The following is a 12,067-nucleotide window of genomic DNA, read 5'->3' as shown; positions in this document are numbered from 1 at the left end:
TTCGTTCATATTTGTGTGCAAGCTCTTAAAAATTCATAATGGAAATTGCTGCTATGCAGACTTTATACCTTCTTCTATGTTATATACTGATACAAATATTTCATAGTCACATTGTGAAAAGAATGCATTACACTCAAATCCAGAATTGTATATTTCATTTCTGTGTTGTTGCAAAAGCATTCTGTGATCTTTATTGAAAGCAGACATTAGAGGGACACTGTCAAACAAAATATTTTAGTATAATATTTTCACTGACTCTGAAACTACTGACAGCTGTTTCATTAGAAAATTAAGAAAATGAACTGCAAAATATATTTCTGGACCATTTATGACTAGATGAATAAGTATACAAATAACGAATAACTAAAAAACAAACACTTTAATGCACTCTATCATACAGAAGCTATAAGAAATATTTCAATTTACTGGAATTGAATATTGGAACAGTCCCTTATTATAGGTAATGGGCCTTGCATTTTTCCCATAAAAAACAAACACAAAATAGAAAAAACTTTGAATAGTTTCTCCTTTATATATTAAAAAAACCCTAAGATTTACTGGAGAAAATATTTTCTCAGTTTTGTAAACTTTTTCAAAAGTTTAACATGGTAAAATTTCTTATTAAAGCCTATTTGGCCATAGACTGAATGTTCAAAATAATTTAAAAATTTCCTAACATCTTGAGATATCTTAGCAATGTCTTACTGCAAGTCAATCTTTTTCAGTTTTTTATACTAATTATTTCAGTTAAAAACATCCAGGTATTCATGGAGTATCTTGTTTTAATTATACTACAATAATTCCTTCAAGTCTATCATTGCCATTTTGCATAAATAATAAAAAAATTCTGAAACTAAACTCCACTGTTGATTTAAAGCTTTTTAACTTCATTTTTTTTTAATCAGAGATTATACATAGGACTTGGGCATAGCATAGGGTGGCAGTACCACCCAATTTAGAGGCAGATGCACTGTTTTTTTAAGTAAAGTTTGAGTTGTATTATCTTCTTTTTGCTTTCTTCAGCATTTCAAAAATGAATAATACCGAATTCTTTATGACTATTTTTGTAAGTACATTTTTTAATAGAGAAAGCATGGCATTATTTTTATTCCTTGTGAATAGGTATTTTTGTCTTACGTTTGGTGTCTAGCATCCCATACATCAAATCCAGACCAAATTGTTGTCTAGTTATTTTGTTTGCTAGATGAATGACCCTTGAGACTGTCTTGTTCATTGTTATTTAATTGTTCCTACCAATGCACTTTCTCTAAAATGGATACATTGGATAACCAAACTGGAGCAACAGAAACAAATAAATTATGACTAAAACCAATCCATGCACACTCATTTTAATTCATTATTAAATAAATGTCTATATTTCATTCAGAACAGTGTGCTTCGATAAATTCATTAGCTCCAATTTCCACTAATTTTCAGTGTTCTATTCTGAATTAAAACTTCATGCCCATAAGGCAGACACATATTCTGTCAATGCAGACAGGTTTTATAGCCCTGTGTAAAGGAAACATTCCTGTACTAATCAAAATCAACAACTTCACAATATGAAGACATAAATCATGTGTATACATTTTTATATAAATTCTGTGGGTAATTTCTATTGTTCTGCAAATGGGTCTTTTTTTGTAGCATGCTAGATCGTAAGCCATAATGTATGTTAAGCCATGTGTATGTGTGCACACATATAATTTTCCCATATCCCCTCACAGGAAGAAATACAAACTTCACAAGTGAAGTACTAGTGGAAGACTACTACACCCAGAAAATACATATTTTTGAAACTGCATAAGCTGATTCTGCCCCATGGTTCTTAGAAGAATAAGAACATTGGTCATATAAGAATGAATATACATATTAATGATAAGAAAATCTTACTACACAATAAGGTACCATTGCTGGTTATACTTGCCCGTGGAAAGGTTGTAAATCTATCCAGTTCTTCCACAAAGCAAAACATCTGTAAACTGATCGCTGACATTACAATTAGAAGGCTGGCAGTAAATACAACCAAACTCCCAAGCTTTTTTCCTGGTCCAAAGATCTTATACACAAAATCCTCCAAAGCAGGAGAGATCTTTATAAGCCGAACTACTCTAAGAACCTGCAAAGAAAGAGAAAATACAACTGCATTAATTATTTGATTATTATGTTAATTAAAAACTTGTCAGATTTTAGGATAAAAAAGGAACGTGTAGCCTTGTAACACAGTAAATATTTGGTTATCACTGGTGCAGCAGACCACAAGTTGTTAGGTTAAGAACATAAGCCACGGAACCTGTCAGACTTTGTACTTGACTTGAACTGCCTAGAGGTTTGTTTTAGCTACTAACAGTTATTATTTAATGACCGGGTAACTATTAACATATTTAAATTTTGCTTAGCCTTGGAAAATTATATGTAGCAATGCTCATTGCTCCATATATCTTTTGATCTAACATACATTAATAAAAAGAAGCAATTTTGCACAGATAAAGCTATCTACAGCCCTTTCAAAAAATGCAGCACCAGGGCATGGTGTGACAGCGTATTTCTTGAGAATACAGGCATGGGAGGATACTGAAAACTCCCAGGTTATCAATTCACCTGTGACTCACGGTCATCACAGAAATGCAAGGGAGTAAAGCTGTTTTGAGGGTAAACAAAGGAAGAGAAACACACAAAACATACAACAGAGTTTGAATGTAATGAGAAATTACAGACCAGTGAAGATTCATAGTCACATCTAACATATAGGAATGGCCTCCAGTAGAGGACAAAACTCAGCAGTCTTGATTTAACAGCTGAGAATTGATTGCAGCATAAGTAAATTGCTCCAAAGTTTGCTTATCATCATTCTTAAAAATTCACATATTTTAAATGGAGAGGATCCTGAACAGGCTGTGAAGAAAACTCTGCTTTGAGCAGCAGGCTGAATGAGGCCACTTTAAAAGGTCACTTGTAACCTACTCCTCTGTGACTGTGTGTTATCTGTTACAGAATGTTACATACTTGCACTTCAAACGGCCAAATCTTCCACAGTTCATCTTTCTATTTCAGCGACCCAAGGCAAAATTGCTTGACATTGTGTCAAGTATAACCTAGCAAGATTGGTAATAAACACATTGCTACACAACAAGGGAAATTTTGGGTGGCATTTCTCAGTATCAGAGAAAATAGCATTGTGAGCCACTGAAGAATTTGACGTATTTTATGCATCCCAGTATTAGCAGCGGTAGCAGAACTGTGATTGTACGTAGAACTCCTGACCCACTCACTGATGAATCTACTTTTGAAAAGCTAATGAAAGCTCTGATTCTCCTATTCCAGCCACTGATGGTGACAAAAACAGTAATATGAACGTTAGCATCAAAAAGAGGCAGTGGCATCCTCAGTAGGCACAGGAGACAACTGACAAGAGGATATGGGTCAAATCTAATTCTGCAGTTCTTACAAAGAAGACGACTCTCCAGCCCAAGGTATTGCCTATATTTATACAAAAATCATATTGAAACTGAAAGGTAGGAATTACAGTGAAATTATAGGCTGATGCTTTATGCACCTGGGTACCTATCTATCAGGTACCCAGAATATGCTATACTGTCCGGCAGGGATCACAATAGGCTCAGCTGTCAAAGGGGAGACAGAAAGTCGACTCCAGAGAGCAACTTATTCCAAACAAACCAGACCCCTCATGAGATGGGAAGTGCCTACACTTTCCTTAGTACTTAAAAAGGCCTTGGGGCTGAGAGGTTACATGAGACAGACTAACTTTCACATTTGAATAAAGTGAGGTTAAGTCTATTCTATCATATTTCACATTCCAAGTAACCTGAGTACATAAAATTGGTTGCCAAGAGAGTGGCAGCCAGAAAGATCAGTGAGATTTCAAAGTATTACCAACATTTAAATGTGGTGCCTTCTTACTTAGAAATGCACTTGATTTATAAATGTACATGAACGCTAGTGCCAATAATGACCCCAGTGACTGAAGACTGAATGCTGTTTTGTATTCTGAACTGTGTTTTGGTTGAACTTTACTAACTGTCCCACTATTTTTTTACCTTCCTTTGGGGAACTTTAATTGACCTTTAAGCAACACGCTAATCTTATTGGTCTTTTTTTTCTTTTTCATTTATTTTCATTATATGGCAAATTAAATCTAGCAAAAGTATACTGTAATGAACGTTTATGCATTCCATGTAATTGGATGGCAAAATGTATTAAATTTAGAAGATGTAGATGTTGCCCAATCTGGATTAAATATAAAAATACTTTAAGAAACAAATAAAAATGAAAACGACAAAAGGGAAATCACAGCTCTGTCAAAATAATAGCTACATCTCGTATAAGTGATAACATTTATTAAAAAATGACTCAGCAGTATTTCTCCAATCACAAATATCGTCTCTGCAATCTAATTCTGCTTAAATTTCCCCCTTCATACCAATTTATTAGAAGTCTCTGCAATAATATGAGAATTCTGTTATTTCTCTACAGATGAGATGTTCTTTAGACTAGGGAATGGTGCTTTGCTGTAGTTTACAGATGTTTTCCTTCACAGAGGAATTTGCAAAGTGTTTTGAATGAACAATGAATTTAAGAAAGATAGGTAGGAAAATGAGCAGTAGTCAATGTGGAGAAGAACAAATGATACGTTGGCAAAAGGTAATTATCAGACCAATGAATAATAAAATATCTGCTAAGCAGAACTGGACAAAGAAAATAATATATCTGCTTATTATCCTGGAATGTGTTAAATGACTTCTGTTTTCAGTAACCTATTTTGTTGGCTGACAAGGAACACATTTAACCTGTCATCATTAATATCTAAAGACTTTTAAATCTGCCAAACATCAATGTGTATTCATGTAAAAAGGACTTTTTGACCTTGATTTGAAAATGTATTTCTAGCTTGCCAAAAAATGTACTTTCTGGGGTGTATGGTGTGCACCTCTTGGCCACAAGTTGCGCCAGGGGAGATTTAGATCAGACAAAAGGAAGAACTTTTTCTCTGGAATGGCCTGCCCAGGGAGGTGGTAGAATTCAAGAGGTGTCTGGATGAGGATCTATGAGATATGGTTTAGTAGTAATGGTGGTAATAATGTTGACAAGAGGATGGTTGGACTAGATGATCTTGTAGGTCCTTTCCAACCTTTTGATTCTATTTCCTTACATACTGGCATCTAAGGTGAAGCATTTTTCCGACCTTACTGTCATCTGCTTTGGGAATTTGGATTGCACAGGGGTGCAATGGCATGCTCTTGATAGAACACTCTTTTTTGAACATTAAGTATATCACGCCAAGTTGATCAAAATTTTACACATTCAGACAACAAAATGAAAGGTGTAACCATGTAAAAGCCTTAAAATCAAAAGTGAAATAGAAATAGAATGTGATATTCCGAAATCTTTCTTGAGCAAGTTTGTAGAACCAGTCAGAAAGAATAGAATATAGGATTTGCAGAAGTCTGAAAAAAACATTGTGTCGCAACACACACCTGGAGAGAGTGCCACCCCCAGTGTACTTACTTGATTACTGTGTGTCATTGTAGTTAATCACATACATGAACAGGATTCTGTCAAGATACTTGTTATTTGCATTTACTTATAATTAATTATTCACCATGACAATCCACTGCTGAATAATGGCCAGGCTTTTTTTAAAAAAAAAAGAATTTCCTTCAGAACTGTTGAATATAGCACTTTGTTGTGAATCTCAACACTTTCTTCCACAGCTGGAGTAACCCTAGGAACTTTTACAAGGCTGAACAGGGAATTAGTTGGACTAGTAGGCAGAGGAATAATCAGAAGTCTGAATTAATAAGTCTTTCCTTGTCTTGCTTTTCTGTTCTTCCCCAAAGTTAACGTGTAGCAGCAGCTTCAGTAAACATACTTTCCCTCTGGATTGGGAATAGTTGGAGAGCTATAAGAGAAATCTTAAACTGGTTCTGGTTAAAGGTCTTCAGAATACCCACAATGACTGCAGTTCTCCTCAGTTAGGGATGTGACTGCCACTGATGTCAAGATTTGGAGGAGCAACAGAAAAAACATTTAGATCTTAGGGACAGAAGCCAGGAAAGCAGTGGTGGCTTGTAGAGGAAAGTGACAGTAGGAAGCTGTAAGAGTTAGAAATAATCCTAGTTCTGAAAATTTACCCAAGAAACACAGTTAAGAACAGACCTGTTATTTTAAAGGTATTCTTGAGAGGAGTCCATACTGAGAGAACATTGGTAGTCTGATGACAGAAATAAATGAAATATGTGCTCCTATTAATGGGTAATATTTTTAATTGATATAATGGTAAAATGTGAAAAACAGCTGTACATACCTGAAAATATGTAAACTGAGAGTGATAGAGATCTGGATAAATGTGAAGAGTGGTTCCGATTACAAGTAGCAACTCAAATTTGTGAAGAGATGAGCTGATGTATCCTGTGAAACCCAAACACCAGATCTTCAGGAGAGCTTCTAAATCAAACAGAACTGTAAAAGCAACCTAGATGAATATATAAAACAAGAAAGATGTGGTCAGGACACTGAATTCAATTGCAACTTTCTAAGCCATAAAGTCTATCAAGGTTTTGTATGACAAAAATAAAGATCTCCACTGTATTTAGAAAAGAAATACAAACCCAAACATGGTATTTTATTTATTTCTACATGATTTTTAAAAATGTCTGTGATTGCATGGCACTTATTTGTTCACTGATCAACTATGAATAGTACAGAACTGAAATGAATTTTTACATTTATAAACACTTAAAAATAACCATAAGAGTACTTTATTATTTGGATAAACAATTTTGATAATGTAATAAAAATCAACTGTGACAAGTCACATATCTACTATTCCTCTAAGGAGTTACATCTACTCTGCCTAAGCACTTTTTAAGTTCTTTATTCGGCTTCCATTATAAATAGTTGGAAATTTGTCTTACTCATATATCTGGAAAATCTGACATCTAAATTTTCAAAAGTTGTATGCTCAATCTGAAAATTCATTGTTAAAAACCTGTGTTCAATTTAGATAAGACTTCTTTCATAAATTATTTTTTTCTCATGTTGCTTATTGAAGTGTACACTTCATTAAATTTTCTTAAGTCCTAACATAGACATGTAGAATGGCATGAAATTATAAATCCAACCAAGGAAAGAATGGAGAGGAGTCTTTCAAAATGTGAAGCTGTGAACACAGAGGAGCTGTCTGAAGAGTTTTAAGAGATCTAAGAAAGAAGACAAAGTTTAAAGGTCTTTTGTTTGAAAATTGCTACCTCAATTTTTCTACAATTCGCAAAGTAGTAAGACAACTGAAAGAGGTAAAAAAAAAAAAGGTGATGGAACTTGAACATTAAAAGCTCAGTCAAGAATTGGTAATTTTTCTTAATTTTAAAAAGAGACTGTGCTAAAGAAGCAAAGAAAGTAAGGTGGGAATTACAGAGGAGTTAGAGACGCCTTTCCTGAAATAATAGCAAAATGCTATGAAAAAAGGGAGACAATTTTCTAAAGATTTACATCTTCAAAATTTGTTCTTTCTTCTTGCACTGATGAAAATCATCTTGGCTGGATACACTTTTTCACTTGCCTTCTTTATTAAGCAGTTAAGTCTATAATATGAGGTGTTCTCTCCCTCATTTTCCAGCAGCCAGAAAACTCAAGATGGAAAAGACATTTCTCCTTCTCTCAGCAGTTTTCCTGTCTAACTGTTCACATGCTTTGGGGTTTAAGAGAGACACTGAAATAACATTAGGCTGTATCTATATCCAGCTAAAACTTTCAAAGTGCTGTGTAAACATAAACAAAGTACAGCTCAAACCTCCTTTTAAATTAAGAATGATTAGCCTTTTTTTTTTTGTTTTGTTACAGAATGTGAAGTTAGAAGATGGAGAGATTAACTGACTGCTGGTAATGAGGTTTACTGCATTGTGCGGGGAATAACAAAGTTGGAGACTAAGATTTGAATCACGAATCTGACTGCGCCTGTGATGGTGTGCTCCCCCAACTCTGGTCTTCTTCCCTAAACCACCTTCTTCAGCCTGGTCTTCCTCACAAGGCCTGCACAAGAGGACAGTGAATAACAGTACTGATAATACTCATGCTAAAACAAATATCAATCTCAAACCAGAGGCTGAAAGAACTGATAGCAGACTCCTGATTTAACAGCTGAGTACCAATGGAGCATTAACCTAAAAGATGACTGATGACTATGAGTCAATCATCTTACACCCATCAATACTGTGCTCAAAGAGCCCCCCTTTAAGTTCTCCTATGTGGCAGCTGGCTGCAAGACAGGATCTTCCCTTGAGAAGGCATCCCTTACACCTTGGCATCAAGTCACCTTTCCAGTACAGATTCTAGGTAAGTGACTAATAGCTTGCTTTAGGCTTTATTAGCCTCAGTAAGATCACATCTTAGATTGACTGTAAACTTTGTTGGCTTTACTAAGTTTGTATCTTAGATTGACTATGAACATACAAGCCCTTTGACATAAACTGTTGACCAAGACTAGAGCTAGGAGTAGATCCAGATGCACTTTGGCTCCTTACCTCTGTGGTTCAAGGAGTTAGAAAGGAAGGGGATCCATTATGAACCTCATGACTCACTAGGAGGGCCTCCTATATGTGTGTGCTTACCCTATTCTCTGTGCAGTAAATAATCAAGTGTATCCAGCTATCTTGAATTCTGTTAAGACACTGCCTTAGTTACAGTTAAGCTTTGTTAAATCACTATATTATATCCATATTGTATCAATAAACACATTCGAGCTTCTCTCCTATGACTGCAGTATAGTATAGCTGTTTTCTATCTGCAATAGTGACAATATCTGTGATGCTGGCTTAAGTGCTTACCTCATTTAGTCCATCAAAATAATACATTTATCAACACTAAACAGGTTGTTTTTGAATCTGCTAGCTAGAATTTTATGTATTTTATGTGTGCAGGATTGTCACAAGCAAGGAGATCAAACACAGAAGCTTGCATCCTATGCTAACACTTTTAAAATACACAGCTGTTTATGAGCAGTACTGCCAACTACGTGAGTTCTTCAAGGCATGTAAAACAGTTATCAGGCTTTAAATGTCTTTTGAATGGTTAAATCAAGGCAAAATGTTTCATAGCCAAATCTTTTGTCAGATTAGGAAAGAAACACTGCAAAGAACTATCTGTGTGATTTCATACATACACACCTCCAGGTATGCAGGATGCTTGTATTCTCAAATACAGCTAGTTTTTCAGCCCTTATAGTTCAAAGAGCTCAAGGAAAACCATGTGCCAAGTCTGAAGAAATTACTCTTTTATATGAAAATCCCTATTGTAAAACATAAGGCGAATGCTTTACCAAAAAGCTTTAAAATGAAAGTTCATTTCTAAAGAAAAACTCATCTGACTAAGTCCTAAACAGTAGGAGGGGGCAAATTAGGAATGAGAGTAGAAAGCTGCAGGAATTCTGTTTCAGAATAGGTGGAATAACAATATTATTTAAATACACACATACATACTTCAGAGCACACATATTTCCGATTAGGGAAATTACACTTACAAATACAATGTGAAGTATATTTTAATTTATTCTAAAAATACGAGGGGGCAAGGGGGGGATCATTTGCATTTTACATGTTTGTGAAATGAATTCAAACCAGTGGCACTTAAAAATGTATCAAATGGTTTGCATAACATCTGATTACATTTATACACCTGTCTTCCACTGACAGAGCTTCTAATTTTTGCTTGTAATTCATGTCAAAAGACTGAGACTATTTTACTAGATCTTCTTCTGAATTGTGAAACGTAATAGAATTTTATAGATTGTTTTTTGAGCTGAAATCATTACTTCCATTGCTGTAAAGATAGAGAAAAAGCAGATTCACCTAAGAAGCCAGAACAGACTAGAACAGGAAACCAGTGTAACACACGAGCAGCTGTCCTCCACCAGGCTGCAAATTTTGCTTTGCCAAAAAAAAAAAGCTTTATCCTTGCCCTATACAAGGAAATAAGGTTGGGAGAGAGGGGAAGAAATGGAGAGCTGCCAGGAATGCGGTGACGTCTGAGTGCTGCCTCCCAGCCAGCACCTGAAAACTTCATGGTCTTAATGCACACTTTAGCAGTGTTCTGCTCAGGTCCTTTAGAACAGAACTTAAAACCATATTTGTAAGAATCCCACCTGTCTCTGCAAAGGCTTCTAGTCTATGCTGCAAATATAAGTTTCACAATAGCTGAATAAGAAATGAAAACAGCTTGTAAATTTGTTTTTCTTCCTAGGATTTTTTGACTCTTCACCTCTTCTTTTGCTGCATTTTATACCTCCTACCATAAAACAGCAGGAGTTTATTATTTGATTTTTATATTGTTTGTAGTAAAGATTAAAACAAACAAACAATAAAACAAACAAAAGACAAATGGACATCAAAACAGTGTGTCTTACAAACAAAATACTCTTCTCCATTTTAGACTTGTTTATGGAAAAGTAAACAGGCAAAATAGTAGAAAGGAAACAAATTTTTTGAAAGTTTCCACACTAACAGTATTGGGATAAATCTAAACCATTCAGAGACAGAAAAAATGTATATTTAAAGAAAACCAGACACGTTCATAGGACAGAAATTTAGTATTCTAATCTACAAAAAACACTTATCTTGAAGAATAAAACCCTGAAAATATTTCTGTTGAAAAGCTCCAAGCCCTGCACTTCAAATAGATCTGGAAAAGAATATTTCTGGTTAATAAGTGCCAAAGTAGAAATGGCACATGCAGCATTTCCTATTATGAATATAAGTTGAATTAATGTTATTTTGTTAAGAAGCTAGGCTCTACTTTTATTTTTTTCTGCATAAAGCAAAAGTGCCTACCACGAGCAGTTCATGGTCTCAGGCTTTAATGTTGATTTAATTATTCAATTCTAACCTGGAAATTAAAATGAGTTCCAAAACCTTCACTTCCCGGAAGTGAAAATATTGGTAAATCTGCAGGGGATATCCTAAGAGGATTCCTTTTTTTTTTTTTGTTTTTTTGTTTTATTCCAATGTCTTATTCCCAGGATCATCTTCTTGTTCATTCATGTTGTTTTTAGAATATGCTTAGAACTTGAGATAAAATAAAACTAGTATTTTTCACAATAACTGTTGAAAAGTTCAGATAGCTTCAGTATAGTAAATGCATTTTTTTTTTTAAAGAACTTGTTTACTTTCTGGAACAAAGTACTTCTAAAGATCTTTAAGGTTTGCTTGGGAGGTTGTTTAGTCTTGATTTTAATTTGAATATGTAAAGCCATCACTTAATTGCCTTCTGACTAGAATTCTGGTTCTAAACAGCATAAGTAAGCCAGAATTTGTTTTTTGAGATTTGAGGTGAATTCTATATTTGAGGTCTTAGTGAATTCCTTCTATTTGCTAATCACTAGTATGGGATATATTGCTACAATATGGAAAAGGATTGATTTCATACAGATGATTTTTCAGTTTAACAATAACAAGGTTTATTGGATTTCTTACAAATATGCATTTTCAAAGTTTTTTTTTGTGTGCAGATCTCTTCCTTCCAAAAACACTTGTCATATCTGATAGTAAGAAAATCCATTAAATCTAAATATGATTAGAATATATAATAATAAACATTAAACTGATCAGAAAATAGCCTATCTTGGTCTGTGAATGAACTTGGCTAAGAAGTTCAAACATCCTAATTTTATCAGTCATTTTAAAGAAATTTCAGTCTAGCATACAGTCTTGCTGGAACTCAGTCAGACATAAAAGGAAATTTGATTTCTAGTAATGCTGGAAAGTTAGTGTAAGTGTTAGATTTCAGAGCAATTTCCTAGGGAGCTGTTTAGTCAATCACTTTTGTTACTAGTTGAAACAAAGGAAAAGAAGACAAAGCCAGAGTGTCACTGGTCTATAGAGCTTGCATTTCAAGTGCTTCTGTATTTTTCCTGGGGCCAGACCAACCTTTACTCAGTGTTCATACAAACTACAGCCATTCCCATCAACATGAAAGACAACAGAATGATGAAGCACTGATGTCTACAACCTGCACTATTTGAGTGTTTGGACTCTGGTGCTATCTTTAACTTCTCTTT

The 12,067-nt window shown here is 34.6% G+C and overlaps 1 protein-coding gene across 1 annotated transcript in view; it reads right to left on the bottom strand.

The window, feature by feature from the left end:
* LOC104917423 (sodium leak channel non-selective protein-like) overlaps positions 1 to 12,067 on the bottom strand; it is a 97,927-nt gene that overhangs the window by 71,597 nt on the left and 14,263 nt on the right. Inside the window, exons 4-6 of the mRNA XM_031557670.1 lie at positions 7,914 to 8,049; positions 6,326 to 6,493; positions 1,928 to 2,119 (exon numbers count right to left, since the gene is read on the bottom strand). Coding sequence (XP_031413530.1) covers positions 1,928 to 2,119; positions 6,326 to 6,493; positions 7,914 to 8,049 — 496 coding nt within the window. The remainder of the gene's footprint in view (positions 1 to 1,927; positions 2,120 to 6,325; positions 6,494 to 7,913; positions 8,050 to 12,067) is intronic.

Source organism: Meleagris gallopavo, chromosome 1, assembly GCF_000146605.3.
Source record: "Meleagris gallopavo isolate NT-WF06-2002-E0010 breed Aviagen turkey brand Nicholas breeding stock chromosome 1, Turkey_5.1, whole genome shotgun sequence".
Lineage (NCBI taxonomy): Eukaryota > Metazoa > Chordata > Aves > Galliformes > Phasianidae > Meleagris > Meleagris gallopavo.
This window is presented reverse-complemented; position numbering and strand designations above follow the sequence as displayed.